At 45.3% G+C, this 18,984-nt stretch overlaps 1 protein-coding gene across 7 annotated transcripts in view; it reads left to right on the top strand.

Annotated features, from left to right (window-relative positions):
• The first annotated feature begins 5,447 nt into the window (after positions 1-5,447).
• Positions 5,448-18,984, top strand: part of FMNL3 (formin like 3) — a 65,736-nt gene continuing 52,199 nt past the window's right edge. For 4 of the 7 annotated variants that reach the window (XM_003906335.5, XM_021922309.2, XM_021922306.2 and 1 more), the window contains exon 1: positions 5,448-5,857. In XM_003906335.5, the coding sequence (XP_003906384.1) occupies positions 5,732-5,857 (126 nt within the window). In that variant the 5' untranslated portion in view covers positions 5,448-5,731. The remainder of the gene's footprint in view (positions 5,858-18,984) is intronic. The other 3 variants (XM_003906336.5, XM_003906337.5, XR_002515640.2) reach the window with 3 other exon arrangements.

The raw sequence follows: 18,984 nt of genomic DNA, 5'->3' as shown, positions 1-18,984 counted from the left end.
TCTTACCTTAGCATAGGGCTCTTTCTGAACTTGATCTGACCTGTCTTTCTAGATTTATCTCCTCTCTTCCTGCTACACACCCTGCTCTTCAGCTTCACTGAATTTCTTACTATTGCTCAAACGATCCATTTTCACCTGTATCGTTCCCCCTTCTGGAATGCCTTTTCTCCTTCCTGATCATCCTTCTTTCCATCACCTTCTCATCACACTGTTCTCTCTTTTCCATTTGGCACATCTATTTGCCCGTAAGCACTGGCTCAAGTGTTATCCACTCCCCAGTTCTCTCAGTAGCACTTTGCATGTCCCTCTATGACAATACTTATCATACTGTTTTGTAAACATTAGTTTGAGAGGCTTTTAGATTCCTACTAGGTTGTAAGCACAGGGAAGAAAGACACCTATTCATAGATGGATCTTCCTTAGTACCTGAAACAAAAGAGGTACTGGATATATATATATGTATATATATGTTTAAATAAACAAATAAGCTCCACAGACCAGACAAGACATAGACAAAAAATTAAACAGCTTCGGGAGGCCTACACAGGTGGATCACCAGGAGTTGGAGACCAGCCTGGCCAACATTGGTGAAACCCAGTCTCTACTAAAAATACAAAAATTAGCTGGATGTGGTGGTACACATCTGTAATCCCAGCTACTCGGGAGGCTGAGGATGGAGAATCACTTGAACCCAGAGGTGGAGGCTGCAGTGAGCCAAGATTGCACCACTGTACTCCAGCCTGGGCAACGGAGTGAGACTCTGTCAAAAAAAGAGCCTCCCCTGCTGCAGACTTGGAGCTCTTTTGAAGTTGGCAGCAGGTCTCTTGTTCATCTTTTTATCTTGCATTCATTCTTTATCTACTGGTATCTAGTCAGATGTTTTGTACATAAGCACCCAATAAACCTAACGATTGTATTAAGCCTGGGTAGGATTTGGATAGATGGAGTAGAAGGAAGAAGAAATCCAGATCAGGGACGCAGCAAGAATATGTTAGTTTTCTGTTGCTTCTCTAACAAATTATCACAAATGGTGGCTAAGAACAACACAGATTTGCGATTTTATAGTTCTAGAGATCAGAAGTCTGAAATTAGGTCTAACAGGGCTCAAATTAAAGTGTTGACAGGGTCATGTGCCTTATAGAGAATTGAAAGGAGAATCTGTTTCCTTGACTTTTTTCAGTTTCTAGAAGCTACTGCATTCCTTGGCTCATGGCCCCACCTCACCCTGACCCCTACTTCTGTCATCACATCCCCCTCCCTCATTTTGGCCTTTCCTCTTATACAGACTGTTGTGATCACATTGAGATCATCTGGATAATCCTCTTATCTCTAGATCTGTAACTTAATCACATTTGCAAAGTCCCTTTTGCCACATAAGATAACATATACACAGGTTCTGGGGATTAGGATATAGATACTTTGGGAGCCATTATTCTGTCTACCACAAAGAGCAAAGCTAGACATAAGAATGAGCAACTAATGTTTGGAGATGGACCTTTCCAGCTGAAGCAAAGGGCTGATTTGATTAGAATACATTAAAGTTTGGAGATAATACAGACCCTCAAATATCAGAGTAAGGAGTTTTAGTTTTATCCTATAGAAAGTAAGCATTTGAAGGTGGGTGAACAGGGAGTTAACAATGAAAGCAGTAATCTAGCAGACCCCCAAAGACCCTAGAGTATATAAATCTGGTGGTTATGCTTGAGGTAAGCAAAAACAGAATTAAAAGGCTAGGGATCAAGAGACCACACAAAGGTGAATACACTGCTATTCACTGTCCTATCAAGTTTCTTCTTTTTGCTATATGTTCCTTGTGCATCCATGATAAATGACTGATGAATTATTCCCTTCTTGAATTCTCAATTTTTGTCTAGTGGAAGTCTACAGTCTTGGTATAACACCTCTGCTTAGACAAGTCTGCTACAGCAGTTGGGAAAGCACGTATTTAGGCTAAGAAATAGAGAGGAAGAAAGGGGATAAGATGTGAACTGATTAATTTTTTCACTGATTAGAAGAGGCTGAGCTTCACAGAAAAGGGTTTCAATGGTTTGGAAAGACCATTTCTACCTCTAGTTTCTAACTCTTGGTTGTAAACAACAGGAACCCAATGCAGAGTGAGTTAGAAAAAGAATTTACTAGCTTTAATAGCATCTATATGATGATGATTTCCAAATTTACATTGCCAAATTGCAGAAATTAATTAATAAGTAGAGCTGCTGCTTGTCGCAGGCATGATGGCTTCAAGGTTACTTTGCAGAGCTGGAACGCTGGCCATGTAGGCTTTGAGGGCTTGCAGTCCCAGTGGGGTGCAACTGCAATAAGACATATATGAGTCTGAAAAGCAAACTCACATATATCCAGTTGCTTAGTGGTTATCTTTACTTGGATGTTCGAAAGGCAAATCAAACTCAACATGGCCCAAACTTGTTCCTGACCTTCCCTTTCCAATTCCCCTCACCAAACCTACACCTCCTATCATTTTCCCCATTTCAATTAGTGAAAACTCCACCGTCTTTGTTGCTCAAGTCAAATACTTTGCAGTAATCTTTCATTCACCCTCCACATTCAAACTATCAAGAAATTCCATCAGCTTTACTTTAAAGTCTATAAGGAATCTGACCATTTCTTTCCACTGGTACAGCTACCACCCTGGTGCAAACCATCTCTCACCCAAATGATTGGATTAGCCTGCTAACTAGTCTCCCTGTGCATACTTCAGTTGGTTTGTTTTCAATGCAAGAGCCAGAGTGATCCCTGTTAGAAAACATGTTAGATCATATCACTCCTCTGCTCAAAATCCTCCAATGGCTACCTATCCTACTTAGAGAAAACCAAAGTCCTCACACAATAACCTACAATATCCTACACAACATGGCTTCTGGTTACCTTTCTGACTTCATCTTTCACTACTCTTTTCCTTGCTCATTGCACTCCAGCTACACTGGCATCTTTGCTGTTCTTCTAATACATCAGGCATAGTATGCACTTGCCATTCCCTTTGTCTGGATAATTCTTCGCTAGATAGTCATATAGCTTATTTCCTTACATTCTTCAAATCTTTACCCAAATGCTATCTTATTAGTGAGTCCTTCCTTGATCATCCTATTTAAAAAATTTCTTATGAGGGAGGGGAAGAAGGAGCCAATGCAATGGCTAGTCTTTATTGGAGAGAAGATACTTTACAGCACATTTTTGAGCAATTACTGCCAGGGCTCACTGGGCCAACTGGTGGGGCATCAGCTTGTAATGGGTTCACACTTAGAGCATCGCTGGGTCTCGCCTTCGTGCAGCCAGAACCAGTTGACAGCACTGTTGTCCTCTTCACAGATGCAGCTCGCTATTCTCTTGGTGATGGAGGGAGCTGTTAGGGTCTTCCCTGGTGCCTGAAGTTGCCTTTTGGGGTAGTATATTGTATGGGTCCAGTCTCATACATGGCTATCATGACCTCCCTCTCCAGCCCAGTCATCTGCTCGTCATCAGTAGGAACACCACCTCCAGATGCCATGAAGCATGCTGCAACCACCCCATTGGGACTGTAAGCCCTCAGGCCTATGTGGCTGGCGCTCCAGCTCTGAAAACTAACCTGGAAGCCATCATGCCTGTGACAAGCAGCAGCTTTATTTACTTATTTATTGAGACAGAGTCACCCTGTCACCCAGGCTAGAGTGGAGTGGCATGAACATGGCTCACTACAGCCTCAACCTCCTAGGTTCAATTGACCGTCCTGCCTCAGCCTCCCAAGTAAGCAACTCTATTTAAAATCTTAATGCCTCTTCCATCTCTATCCCCTTTCAGTTTTATTTTTAATACCACTGATCACTAACATCTATACATTTTACTCATCTAGTTTATTGTCTATCTTTCCTTCTACACAGATTGTGAATTCTAAGAGGACACAATGTATATGCTGTTTGCAGATGTATCTTCAATGCCCAGAATAGTATCTGGCATAGAATAAGCTTTTTCAAATAAATGTTTGTTGAATAAATCAATGAAAAATCTAGGTGATAACTTCAGGCATGGTTAGATCCAGGTTTTTGGCATGTCATTAGAATTTTCTTCTGTCTCGTAGCCTTTCCTCTGCATTGGCTTCATTCTCAAGCAGGCTTGATGTGTTACAGGTGATGATAACAGACCACCAGCGGCTGCAGGTTTACATTCTAACAATTTTGCAGCCTAAACGGAGAGAGAGTGAGTGCCTCTTTCCTGATTGTTACAGAGAAAGCCTTGGATATATCATATTGTCTGGGTTTGGGTCAAGTGACAATCCCTAAAACAGTGTCTAAGAGTAGAGGAGGAAAATGTTGTAACTGACTGGGCCTGGGTCTTGGGGCCCTTCGGAACCGGGGATAAAGTTCAGCTCCATTTAGACTGAGAAGAGGGGAGAGGTGGTTTCCTAAAAGAAAAGGGGATGCTATCACTGGAAGAAGATGGCGGCTAGACAACAAATGTCCACCGCATCATCAACGACCCACCCGCCGACTGAGCCCAGAACAGCGTTCTTCTCCCGCCTCTCCATTTTCACACGCAGCCAGATGAGCCTGTGACCATGGTTAAGCTCCTCTCCTCCTAAATGTCTTTTCCCCTGCCTCTGTCGGGCAAGGGCTTCCTCATCCCTCAATGCCTGGTCCAACCATGATCTCCCTCACCCCGACTCTTTTTTTTTTTTTTTTTTTTGAGACGGAGTCTCGCTCTGTAGCCAAGGCTGGAGTGCCGTGGCCGGATCTCAGCTCACTGCAAGCTCCGCCTCCCGGGTTTACGCCACTCTTCTGCCTCAGCCTCCCAAGTAGCTGGGACTACAGGTGCCCGCCACCTCGCCTGGCTAGCTTTTGGTATTTTTTAAGTAGAGACGGGGTCACCGTGTTAGCCAGGATGGTCTCGATCTCCTGACCTCGTGATCCGCCCGTCTCGGCCTCCCAAAGTGCTGGGATTACAGGCTTGAGCCACCGCGCCCGGCCCCTCACCCCGACTCTTAACGGATACTGTCTCTCTCCCTCTTCTGAGTATCCTGCTTGTTTCTACTTCTCTTGTAGTTTTGTACGCCATGCCTTGTATAATATTTTACTTACTTGTATACATCATGAGTTCCTTGTGAAAAAGGGTACGGCCCATTCCCGGGGTGTCCAGGCCAGCGCCTCACGCCCTCTGGGAACCGCGGGTGATTCGATCCCGGCTGAGGCCGCCAGGGAACGCTCGGCGCCCTGCACGAGGCCGTCAAGGGCGGGAGGACCTGTGATTGGCAGAAGCGGCCGTCAATCGGGCGCAGGCGGGTCGGGCCGGGTCGCCTGGGAGGCCTCTGGGAGGGAGGCGGGGCCTGCATGAATGGGGCGCGCGGCGGGCTGGCTGCAGTCAGCGCTCGCGGGGGAAGCCCGAGTCCCGGCCGGGAGTGGGTGGGAGGAAGCGACGTTGGGTGGGGGGAAGGGAAAGAGCGCGGGGGGCGGGGAGGGGCAGCGCCCGGGCAGCTAGCCGAGCGCGGCGAGGCGGCGGGTGTGAGCAAGAGCCGGCTGCCTCCGTCCCCCTCGCTTCGGTGCGGCTGTCCGCTACGCTGCCTTCGCCCTCGCCGCGCGCCGCCTCCTGAGGGACTCCAGGGAACCACCGGCGACCCCGACGGGGCCGAGGAGTCGGGACTAGGGGAGCCGGCGCTGAAGGAGGAGCCTGGTCGGAGCCGCAGAGCCGAAAGCTCCGGGGCGTGGAGGTGGGGGGCCGAGGCCCCTGAGGGGGCCCCGCAGCGATGGGCAACCTGGAGAGCGCCGAGGGGGGCCCGGGAGAGCCGCCCTCTGTCCCTTTGCTGCTGCCGCCCGGCAAGATGCCGATGCCTGAGCCCTGTGAGCTGGAGGAAAGGTTCGCCCTGGTGCTGGTGAGAGCTGAGCCCAGCCCCTTCCCCCGCCTACCGCCCCTCAGGTCCCGACGCCCGAGCTGGGACTTTGTCCTGAGCCCCCGTCCCGCCCACCCTTTCAGTCGGGGTCCCGGACGGATCTCAGCCTCCAGTTTCTTCCCAGGAACCTCTGAGCAGCTGCTGGCCGGCCCGGACAGTCCCGTGGGGGATCTCGGGACCGACGCCTCCACCGCTGGACGCTTAGGAGACGTCCCCAGCTCGGGACCGTCCTGGGAACCAGGCTTCTCCCTCCTTCTTCCTCCCCCTTCTGCTGCCCTTCTGCAGTCTCCCTGCTTCCTCGCCAGGCTCCCTGTCCCTAGCATTCTCAGCCAGGAGCCTCTCACGGTGGGGGGAATTCAGAAGCGCGGCCGGGTTCTTAGCAGGCTTCCCTGAGTGAGGACACCGCCTCTCCTGCGAACATGGAGGCTTCCCAGGGAGTGGGTCCCGCTCCCAGCCCAGACCAGATGTTTGGGGGGAGAAGGGTATAGGGAAGGGGCTGGCAGCTCCTGAAGGGGTGGAATAAGGAGTGTGCCATTCTGCTTATTTTCAGAACGGCCTGCAGGCATCCTGCTAAGTTATAGTGGATTTGCCTAAAAGGCTGAACATGTGGATAAACCATTTCACTGGGGTATTTTTCCAAGTGAAACAATACACAAACCATCCCGCCTCCTCCCCCACTTTTCATGTTAAGCCACCGTGACTGGTTTGTGTTGTTTAGCCTGTGCTTTTTAGTTTTTCTGTAGATTTCAAACGGTCTGTGTAAATGGATTTTTAGAGCTGACTTTGGGATTCTTCTTTGGTATGGGAATTGGACATTGATGTCAGTGGCTCTATGAAGCGAGAGGTTCTGAGCTGGTATCACTGGGAAGAAGCCAGAGAAAATGTTGCCGCTGAAAATGAAGTTTTGCAGAGCGAAAACATTGGTAAACCAGGGTTAATCTTTGAGAAACTTGGGGAAATAGTTCTCAGTTCCCCAAATAGTTATCTGAGAAGCAGTAATAATTCTGGCGTTATTGTTGGTATGGCCTGAAGGGCCGACTTTGCCTTTGCCTCTGCCCGTGAGGAGGGATAAGTTGTGGACTTAGCAGCCTTATTGGATTTCATCTGCCTTGGAATAAGGAGATTAGATCTATTGGCAACAGTGGAGCTGTCTAGAGATCTTGGCCTCTTCGAGGGTAGAGAGCCTGACATCAGCCCACTGGTACCAGAGCTGGCTCAAAGAGGGTCTACAGTGTTCCAAGGGGAAGTGGTGTCGCTGGCACCTCTCTGCCTGCCAGCTCTGCAAAGGGCCAAAGGGATGTGGGCCATACATCCTGTGGCCCTCTGCATTTCCCCTAAGCCTCCTCAGGGGGATCGGGTGAGTCAGTGATTACCAATGTGCTGTGACCATCTCACAGGCTGAGGAAGAGACGGACTTAGTGGCCTTGAGAACAAGAGCCCAACTGTTGGGGAAAAGAGTGGGAGGGGATCTGCACTCCAGTGGGGGTGTGAAAACCCCCAGCAAGCTGACACAAGTTAGCTATAGAAATTGGGGAGAAAGGGATGGGGTGAGGTGGATTGGGTGGAAGGCTGCCTTAGGTAGGAGCTGCCAAGCCATTTTTTGTGAGAGCTCAGAACCAGAATCCATCATGTTCTCATTGGCCCTTGGTTGACCAATTTGTTTAGTTAGCAAACGAATGGCTTAATATTCACAAAATGCACGTGGTGTCCTAGTTAACCAGAACACCAGAGCACCAGGAGAACCCAGGTCAAACCGGGGACTGGACCACCCACTTGCCTGCCTGCTTTTCTGTATAAAATTTTGATTTGTTTTCTTGTGCCTTTTATTTTGGTCTCCTTTTTGTGTGCCTGAGCTGCTGCTGATGAAGGGTTGGAACAGGGCAGGCCAGAGCTAATTAGTTGTCTCAGGAGACGAGATTTCACTTCAGTTTTCCAATACAGGGAAATTATCCCTTCTTGGGGATTTGAGTTCTTCTCTGGGGGCCCTTAAGTGTCCCTGTGTCCACTGTTCTGAAAGGTACCTTTTCTACCATGCTTTGGGAATAGTACTGACTGTGAGTTAGATGTTTGACCCAGGTACAGGCTCAAGTGTATTTCCTGAACAGTCAGGAGAAGCATAGTGTAGTTGAAAAAGTAAGGACTCTGGCTTAGCAAGTATCTTAACTTCTCTGAGCCTAGACTTTTTCCTCATCTGTAAAGTGGAGGTAATCTTGTTCTGGTGAGATTGTGAGAATTAGGTGAGCCCCTGTATATAAGGTGCTCAATGTAATAAGTACTCAGTAAGTACTCAATATAGATTAGCTTTTTTTTTTTTTTTTTTTTTTTTGAGATGGAGTCTGACTCTGTCACCCAGGCTGGAGTGCAGCAGCACAATCTCAGCTCACTGCAAACTCCACCTCCCAGGTTCAAGCAATTCTGCTTCAGCCTCCCCAGTAGCTGAGATTACAGGCGCGTGCCACTATGCCTGGCTAATTTTTGTATTTTTGGTAGAGATGGGGTTTTGCTATGTTGGCCAGGCTGGTCTCAAACTCCTGACCTCAGGCGATCCACTCGCCTTGGCCTCCCAAAGTGCTGGGATTACAGGCATGAGCCACGGTGCCTGGCCAGATTAGCTTATTTTTGTTGTTGGCTTGAAACAGTCAGATAAGTTGTTCCTTTATCACCTTTTTCTTTCCCGGATTGTCAGCTTCATTATAACTGGTTTGGTTTTTTGAAAAAGCTATTTGGGAGGTTTGTTGAGGTGACATAGTGGTGTCCTGGTTAAGCATACGGACTTTCAAATCAGAGTGGATTCAAATACTGTTTCATCCATAGTCTTCGGTTAGAAGAGTGTTTGACCTCAAGCAAGCTACTTAATCTGAGTCCCAGCCTCCTCTTATACATGGGGATAATAATAGCATTTGCCACATGAGGTTGTTGTGTGGATTTAATGAAATTGGAAGTCAAATACTTAGCAGAGTCTGGCATCTACTATATGCTTAGTAAATGGTAGCTTTTAAGTTTGTACCTCTCAGCAGTGACTCAGATCTGAGATCACTTGTGTTCCCAAAAAGGGGTTTTAAAGTTTAAAAATCTGATAAAACCAATTACCCTGTTGTGTATATCCAGTCTCAGAATATGGCTGCTGCTGTAAGCTGGAGGGCTTCCTCAGCCCCCGTGTGTCTGTGGAAAACCCCCTGAAGAGTATCCTCCGCTGGGGAAGTTGTATCAGTGCTGAGTCAAGACCACAGGCTCCCAGCTTTCTGTTCCAGACATATGATCTGTCAGCCCAAGTTGAAGAGCTTGAGATGATGGCTATGAGAAGATTTGATGAGGACATTGATTCCAAGAATCCTAACCCAGCCCAGTGCCTTAATTCAGGGCTTCCCTACTGGTGTGTTGCAGATGGGTCACAGGTGTGCTGGGATACTGATTTCCCCTTATTCCTAGGGGCAGCTAAAGTTCCCAGTCAGTTCCCTCTGGATGGGATCAGCTTCTACCCCATGTACTGTACAAACAGTATTATTTTCTAGGTGTGCCTCGATGTGAAAAAGGTTGTGAAGCTGCTGTGTTACACTGCTTCTTGGCATCCTTCCTTACCCCCTATCTGAGCAGCACTTCCCATTCTGTTGGGTATTGAGAAGTTTGGGGTTGGGGCAATTAATGGAGTTCATCTTTATGAATACCAGAATGAGAGCCAATCTCTGGTCTGATACAGTCCAAGTCTGTGTTTTGGTCCAAACTAGATTACTACCCAAACTCAGTTGCTCAGAAGCTAGTATTCTGGCCAGTACTGGATTTTCCCTAGAGAAAGGAGGCAGAGGGCTCTAAGGTCTTTGAAAGGATAGCTCTCTGTCTTTGTTGTGATTGTACTCTGATTTTTCTCTTTGTTGATTTAGTACAGATTTGAAATGGAGTCTCAAAGTTCTGATGCCAGAAAAAGCCCTGCATATCCCTCAGGAGGAGGCTTTCAGGGCATGAGGGTAGGGTTGTGTGACAGGGGCTATCCCTGCTGCAGTTCCTCCTCTCACATTTCCCTGGTGATGACTGACAACTTGGGGGTTTTTCTGTAAATGTAGCATTGATGTGGGAGCTAAGTTGGCCTGGGTGCTAGTTGTCTAAGAGGCTTTGAGGGGCCTCCTTTGACACAGAAAGGGGCTGGGAAAAACGGACTAAATATCAGGTTCCAAATCGCCATGGTGGAAATTTTTTTCCCAGCCCTCAGGATTGTGGTGAATTAGTTCAGGCTGGAATAGAACTTGGGAGGGGGCGGGGAAAGGGCCTTTGACAGCAGCTGGTCAGAGGAACCTTCTTCTTGTTCAGAGACCCCACAGAGAAGACCCTAGGCCACAGAGAGGAGTCTTGTTCCCTTGACCTCCTGATATGACCCTGCTTTAGTCTGGGGGAAGCCTGCATGTTGGGAAGGGACTGATAGAGTGGACTCTGTCATTTGGGAATGTTTTCATTGCCCAGAGGGAGATTCAGCATTTTTTGTTTTTTTCCTCTTAAAGTAATACTTATTCTCTAAAGAAAGTATGGGACAATTCAGAAAGAAGAAAAGACTAAAGATTTAGGTTAAAGAAAAACATCCATATTTTCTCTAGTTTCTTTACCAAATGCAAATATTTTCTTAGTTCATTTACCAAATGCAGCTGATGTGCTTTAAAACCTTTATATTTTTTTCTCTGCATAGAGTTTTATACAATGTTTTGATACTTGATTTATTTACTTAAGACAGAGTCTCGCTCTGTCACCCATGGTGGAGTGTAGTGACATGATCACGGCTCACTGGGCCTCACTGCAGCTTTGAACTCCCAGACTCGAGCAAGCCTCCTGCCTCAGCCTCCTGAGTAGCTGGACCACAGGCGTGCACCACCATGCCTGGCTAATTTTTTCATTTTTTGTAGAGATGGGGTCTTGCTTTGTTGCCCACATTGGTTTCAAACTCCTAGACTTAAGTGATTCTCCCACCTCAGTCACCCAAAGTATTGGGATTTTAGGCATGAGCCACCATGCCCTGCCGGTATATATGTTTTTTATCCTGTTTGTTTGTTTGTTTGTTTTTTGCTTTTGTTATTTCATTAGTTTTCCCAGGTTAGTAATTGTACATGTTTTGTTTTGTTTTGTTTTTGAGACAGTCTTACTCTGTCACCCAGGCTGGAGTGCAGTGGTACTATCTCTGCTTACTGCAACCTCTGCCTCCTGGGTTCAAGCAATTCTTCTGCCTCAGCCTCCCAAGTAGGTGGGATTCCAGGCACCTGCCACCACGACTGGCTAATTTTTGTATTTTTAGTAGAGACGGGGTTTCACCATGTTGGCCAGGCTGGTCTCAAACTCCTGACCTCAGGTGATCTGCCCACCTCGGCCTCCCAAAGTGCTGGGATTACAGGCAAGAGCCACCGAGCCTGGCCTGTAAACATTTAAATGCTTGTATGATGGTCCATCAAGTCAATGTACCTTTGTTTGCTTACCTATACACCTTTTCTTAGACATTTAGGTTTTTGGCTTGTGTTTGCCATCATAAACAATGCTGTGATGAACATCTTGGCATACAAAGTGTTTTCAATATTTAAGAGTTTTCCTTGGGATAGAAACTCAAAACTTGCTAGATTGTAGGATATAATGGTTTTTATTTCCAAATAGTTTTTAAAAGAGGGAATAATGTATGAAAGTGTTTTTAAAAGAATGGAAGAGGATAGAGAATAGCTTCTTTTCTCCTGATTATGAAAATAATACATGTTTAATAGGTAAAATTGGAACTTACTGAAAATTATAAAGAAGACAATAAAACCTGTAATCTCACCATCTACTATTAATACTTTGATGTACATGTATATATATTTTTTAACAATTGGGACCATACTGTGTATATTGTTTTGTAAACTGATTTTTTCATTGACTATTTTAAGCATTTTCTCATTTGCTTACATATTCTTCAGTATCATGGTTTTTTTTTTGTTTTTTTTTTTTTTTGAGATGGAGTCTCACTCTGTTGCTCAGGCTGGAGTGCAATGGCCCGATCTCGGCTCACTGCAACCTCCGCCTCCTGGGTTCAAGCAATTCTCCTGCTTCAGCTTCCCAAGTAGCTGGGATTACAGATGCCCACCACCATGCCTGGCTAATTTTTTTGTATTTTTAGTAGAGATGGGGTTTCACCATGTTGGCCAGGCTGGTCTCAAACTCCTGACCTTAGATCTACTCACTTTGGCCTCCCAAAGTGCTGGGATTACAGGCATGAGCCACTGTGCCCGGCCCAGTATCATGATTTCATTACTGCATAGTACTCTGTAATATTTTATCACTGCCTTATGTTGCTTTTTTTTTTCTTTTTTTGAGATGGAGTCTTGCTCTATCACCCAGGTTGGAGTGCAGTGGTGCAGTCTTGGCTTACTGCAACCTCTGCCTCCTGGGTTCAAGCAGTTCTGCCTGAACTTCCTGAGTAATTGGGATTACAGGTACGTGCCACCACACCTGGCTATTTTTTGTATTTTTAGTAGAGACAGGGTTTTGCCATGTTGGCCAGGCTGATCTTGAACTCCTGACCTCATGCGATCCACCAGCCTCGGCCTCCCAAAGTTTTGAGATTATAGGCATGAGCCTCTGTGTCCAGCCTATCTTACCCTTTTAAAATCTTTTTTTTTTTTTTTTGCTGTTACAAATAATGCTGTGTTGAACATCCTGTGCATAAATATTTGTGTCCATCTCTGATTATTTCTTTAGGATAAATTGCTAGAAGTGGAATTATTGGGCCAAAGGGTATATGGTTTTTAAAGGCCTTTGAGACATATCTTCTGAAAAAGTTTTATCAGTTACCTTTTCCACTCTTAGTATATGTGTGTCTACCTTTCTCTGTAAGCCAACCATTACTGAGTGGATTAATGTTTTTAAAACCTTTGCCAGTTTGATTAATTAGACATGGTATCTTGTTTTACTTTGCAGTTCTTTGAACAGTTCATTGCAAGTGTTTTGGCCATCTTTTATTTGCGCTCTTTGCTCTCTGTTGGAGATTTATTATATACATATGTCAATGTAATAAATGCATACATTTTCTATGCTTTTTCATTATAAAATATTTTTCACATATGAAACCATTGTAACTATTATGTAAAGTTAAAATAATAAAATGGACACCAGTGTATCCACTGTGGAGTTCTTAGAATTGCTTCCTGCCCCTTATTTTCTTCCTGCTACTTTAGGATAAAAAAGCCCTTTCTCAGGACTCACTGGGTCTGTGTTCTGCAGCTGGGACAGTCCAGGTGGCAGCCACACCAGTGCTTCATAATTCTGTCTGTGGGGAAACAACTGCTACAGCTGGTGAGAACAGGAACTGGTCTTGGTGGAAATAACTAATCTTCAGTGAAGTGAAAAAAGAAGCCAAAGTGGGGAGGAAATGAGACCACAGATCCTCCTCTGCCCCTGAGGTTGCTTGGGGAGGCTGGGCAGAGCCAGGGTCCTGGTTCTGTGGTCAGCATCAAAGTATGTGCCCCAGAAGTGACTGTAGTAAGCCCATGGGACAGCAGTGCTGGCTGCCTGAAGTCAGCGTGTCATCTGGTCTGCCAGACCATTCACTTCCATTCTGGGGAAACATTTCTCCCACGTCTGAGCCGAGCAATAGCAGTGCCAGGGAAAGGCTGGGGGTTCATCGCGGTTCGGAAATGACTTTAAAGAACGGGGAGGACCTTTTACTTTGAAGATAGAGTAGGGGAGGGTCCTGTCAGCACACAGGCTCTCCCTCTCCTCCTTCTCGCTGGGTACTTCTGAATAGCAGCAGGTGAGAACTTCAGGGATTTAAGGTTGTCATTCATGAAGAAGTGAAGTGGATTCCAGAATAGAACTGAGCTGGGCAGCTGGAATTCCTGCATTCCATTTCCAGTCTCTCTCTTTTGCCTCTCTGGGCAAAGTTATGTCTTTGTATCTTGTTTTCGTTCCACATGGAGAGTGAGTCAGTCCCCCAAGAAAGGTGTAGAAGTGTCAAGCTCCCTCTGTGTCCTGGAGATAACTCTTGTTGTCTTTGCCTCCCACTTTCTTCTCCCCCTCTCTTTTCCTCTTTTAGAATCTTCCTCTTTCCAGGTTCTCTTACCCTTTCTGTCTTCCATCACCTCACAACAAAGTTGTGGGTTGGGGTTTGTGTGTTGGGTAGGGGAGGGCATGGATAGGGTGTTTTGTTTTGTTTTTTGTTTTTGGGTGGGGTGCAGTATCTCCCCTCCTTCAGCTTTACTATTACGCATATTCTTCTTAGTTTATAAAGTATTTTGAGGTCCTTCAAAGATGTTCTCAATAATGTCCAGAACCACGAGGGGCTAGCAGAATTATTTACATGGCAGATTTTGCCAGTAGAGGACAAGTTTAGGCTCTTGTATATTAGTGATGGTTTAATTCTTATCCTCATACCCCACCCCCATCTCTTTTACCACCTTCCCACCCTCACCCAGAGTTACGGCCAAAGCTGGAGTTGGGGCTGGTGATCTTACCTCTGGGTCCCTTATACACAATAACAGGGAAGATATGTACTTTCTTTCTCCCCTGTTTGCTCATTTCTACTCAAATTCAGAATGGAGAATATCATAATCCTCTTTTAATTGTTCGGTGCCTAAGAAAGTTGCCTGGTCGTTGGGTACTTTAGGAGATGGATATTTGGTTTTAAGAACTACCTACAGCTTAGAGCAGTTTCTGCTCTTGTTTTTGCACAGAAGCTGGGGAGCCAGTCAATAGATTCCCCCTAGTGTTTCCCATGAAACCTTAAAAAAAATTTTGTTCTGAAAGGAAGCAGTAGACCATTGGTTTTGGAATCAGAAGACTTAGGTTCTGATCCAGCTTTATAGTCTTTTTTTTTTTTTTAGCTGCACCTTAGGCAAATCCTGTAACTTTTCTGAGTCAATTTCATCGTTTATGACATGTGTGAGGATAATACCTATCCTACAGATTTTTGAGGATGCTTACAGGAGACAACATAGTGAACATACTTTGTAACCTATAAAGGTGCTAAAAATATTTATTGTATATACTTTACCCACTTTATCTCCTCTCAGAATTCCATAAGTTAAAGTAGCTTTCGACTGAGGGAGGTATTGTCCCAGGAGGGAGTTTTTGGAAGCACTTGAGGATGTTTTGATTATCATACTGACTGGGAGTGCTAGGCTTTCTACCTGAGGGCCAAGGCTGTTAACCATCCCTCTGTGTTTGGGTCATGTTTGGGTCAGTCCCACACAATGAAGAAGGATCCTGCCCAAAATGTGGTTGGCATCCCTGCTGAGATTTGCCTTCCACTTATCTGTACCTCTTTTGTCCTGTGTGCCAATTGAGGATGAAGCTTCAAGAGCAGTAAAAGGAAAGACAGAGCCATGGTATGTCGCGCTTTCTTGGTTTTCCGATTTCCTGGCACACCTTTAGGAAAGAGGTGGACCTCTTTTTATTGCCTCTGCCTGTCAGTTTAATACCTGATTCCTCTGTACTGTGGGCTCTACCGTAAAACTCATCAAGGGGCAGTTTGGGGTGTACATACTACACTCACCCCCTGGTCAGTTACTCAGGCCAGAGTAAACGTTTTTATAAGTTGGGAATATGTTTGAGACATCTCTCAACAGTAGTTCTGAATCTTTTGGGTAACAGATTCCTTTGGAAATCCAGTTAAACCTGTGGTCCCTATTTCCCCCTCCCCCTCCCATGTATATATGAACACATGTAGTACTTTGGGAGTTTTAAAGCCCATTTTTGGATTTGCTAAGGAAGCCCTGGCTTCCAGCCTGGAGGAGTGGGAAGTGATAGCTGGATGAGGAAACTCTACTGCAGGAACTCCTTGATACAGTTAGTACTCTTGATCTTTGGTAAGAAGGAGCCCTGGTTATTGGTTCAGATAAAATAATGCCGCTCTTGGTGGTTCCAACAAAGAGAGCTTGTTGAAACTTGGGTGATTCCCATTCAAAGGGAGATATTCAGGCCCTTGGACAGTTTGATTTAACTTTGATTAAGGGGCCGGGCGCGGTGGCTCAAGCCTGTAATCCCAGCACTTTGGGAGGCCGAGGCGGGTGGATCACGAGGTCAGGAGATCGAGACTATCCTGGCTAACATGGTGAAACCCCGTCTCTACTGAAAATACAAAAAACTAGCCGGGCGTGGTGGCGGGCGCCTGTAGTCTCAGCTACTTGGGAGGCTGAGGCGGGAGAATGGCGTGAACCCGGGAGGCAGAGCTTGCAGTGAGCCGAGATCAGGCCACTGCACTCCAGCCTGGGAGCACAGCGAGACTCCGTCTCAAAAAAAAAAAAAAAAAACTTTGATTAAGGATCCTTTGTGGTGGGGTCTACCCCTTTGAACTAGGGCCCTAGCCCTCAACCTTTGGGAAAATCCAGGTGGAGATAATAGGATGTACAGCTGGCCCTCCTTATCTGTGGGTTCTGTATCTGTGGATTCAACCAACTTCAGATAGAAGATATTTGAAAAAATTGTGCATGTACTGATCATGTAGCCTTTTTTTCTTGTAATTATTCTGTAAACAAAAGAGTGTAACAACTGTAGGTGCACCTTAAACAACAAGGCCTTGAATTATGTGGGTGTGCTTATACACAGATTTTTCAGTCAAATGAGAATTGAGTGGTAAGAATTGAAAACCTTATAAGGAGGGCAGACTTTTGCATACAAATGGGTTCTATGGGGCCTGTGGAATTTGAGTATGCTCAGATTTTGGTTCCAGGACCAGGCTTGGAGCCATTTGGTCGGGTCCTGGAACCAATTCCCCGCGTATACTGAGGGACAACTGTATTTACATAGCACTTAATTGTATTGGGTATTATAAATAGTTTAGAGGTGATTTAAAGTATACAGCAGGATGTGTGTAGGTTATATGCAATTACTATACAATTTTATATCAGAGACTTGAGCATCTGGGGATTTTGTTATTCTAGAGAGGTCCTGGAACCAATCCCCTTCGGATACCAAGAGACAACTATACTTGGACAAATCCCAGGAACCCAGTGGCCTCTTGCAGTAACGGCCAAAGGTTAGGTAATATCCTGTGTTTGGAGGTACTACCTGCCTAAAGCAGCAACTCTTTCCTGCAGGCCTGGGGTCCTTGGGGAATATCTGGGTAGTGGGCTTCCCAGCGTGTGCCTGGGAGAAGGATGGAACATTTATTTCTCTAGCAATGCTTAAATCCTCTCTTCTGCCTTACCAAAAAAAAAAAAAATGACCTGTACCTTTTTTGACTGCTCGGATATTTCATAACAGAATCTTTGTAGGAAAATTTACATCTTTTGGGGGACTTATGAAAAAAAAATCTTTTTTAAAACAACACTCTTTTTTCTGGGTAGAGTCCCTCATCTCATCTCTTCAGGAATGGCTCAGTGTCTGGTCCTCACCAAATGCCTGGATTTAACTTGTAGAGATTAAGGAAAGACAGTTAACATTTGTTAAATGTATGCTGCGTACTTTAACATGTGTTATCTCATTTAACTTGACAACAACTCTGTGAGGCAGTATTTCACTGCAGTGTTTTTTTACAGGCAATATGAAGCTAGCACTCAGAGGGGTTAACTAAGCGGGAATGGTCTCAGCTTAACTGTCACTTAGGCCTTAAGGAAAATATTTTTGGTTATATTTTTTTATTCACGCTAAAAGAACTGTTGGAAAAACAACTTCTAAAATATGCTTAATCTTTTATTTTTTATATATAGATTTTAAATTCATAAAAAAATCTGTAAGGGTACAGATAAAACCGATAACACTAGTTAGTTACCTCTGGGATTTGGGGGTAGGGGAGGAACCATGATAGGAAGAACAGATTCAAAAGGAATTTAGCTTTATCTATAATGTTTACATCTGAAATTTTTATTTGTATATTTTTTAGAGACAGTGTTTTGTTTTGTTCCCCAAGCTGGACTCAAACCCTTGGGCCCTCCCACCTCAGCCTTTGGAGTAGCTGGTACTACAGGAGTGTACTACCATGCCTAGTTATAATGTTTACTTTTTTTTTTTGGCAAGGATAATTCATTTATGTTTTAGTTATATAATTAAAAGTTAAAGAATAGAAAAATTTTTTTAACTTCACTGGAAATCAAGGAGATGAAAATTTAGAGGATATACTTTTTTTTTTTTTTTGAGACCGAGTTTCACTCTTGTTGCCCAGGCTGGAGTGCAATGGCGCAGTCTCGGCTCACTGCAACTTCTACTGCCTGGGTTCAAGCAATTCTGCCTCAGCCTCTTGAGTAGCTGGGATTACAGGTGCCTGCCACTGCAGCTGGCTAATTTTTTGTAGTTTTTTTGAGACGGAGTCTCGCTCTGTCGCCCGGGCTGGAGTGCAGTGTCCGGATCTCAGCTCACTGCAAGCTCTGCCTCCCGGGTTCACACCATTCTCCTGCCTCAGCCTCCCAAAGTGCTGGGATTACAGGCTTGAGCCACCGCGCCCGGCCTTTTTTGTAGTTTTTAGTAGAGACGGGGTTTCACCATCTTGGCCAGGCTAGTCGTGGAACTCCTGACCTGGTGATCCACCTGCTTTGGCTTCCCAAAGTGCTGGGATTGCAGGCGTGAGCCACCGCGCTCGGCCTGATATACTTATACTAATTATCTGGTGAAATTTTGAAGACCAACAATGTCCATGGTCAATATTAATGGCAGAGTAATTCGGTACAGACATTTTAGGAGGCATCTTACAGGGTCTATCCATTTAAAATGCGCATGTTCTCTAACTCCCCCACCTCACTTTTAGGAAACCATTCTGCAGAACAGTTTACACGTGACGGAAGGTGCATGTAAGGAATACTCAGGGCTACATTGTTTAACGTAAAAAAAGGAATGGGGAAGAGCCTGATTGTCCATTTCTTGCTTAAATTTACTGCTCTCCCATTCACCTACTCAGGGCAAATCCTGGGAGTTATTTTTAATTTTTTCTTTCCCTTTCTCCATACCCACTTTATGAGTAAGTCTTGCTGATTTCATCTCCAAAAATAGGCCGGGTACGGTGGCTCATGCTTGTAATTCCAGCACTTTGGAGGCTGAGGCTGGAGGATCACTTGAGGCCAGGAGTTCGAGACTAGCCTGGGCAACATAGTGAGACCCTATCTCTACAAAAAATAAAAACTAGCTGAGTGTGGTGGCATGTTCCTGTAGTCTAATCCCTGAGGATTGCCTGAGCCCAAGAG

The sequence above is a fragment of the Papio anubis genome, chromosome 9 (assembly GCF_008728515.1).
Source record: "Papio anubis isolate 15944 chromosome 9, Panubis1.0, whole genome shotgun sequence".
In the NCBI taxonomy this organism is placed as follows: Eukaryota; Metazoa; Chordata; class Mammalia; order Primates; family Cercopithecidae; genus Papio; species Papio anubis.
The sequence above is the reverse complement of the archived record's forward strand: the minus strand, read 5'-3'. Positions and strand labels throughout refer to the sequence as shown.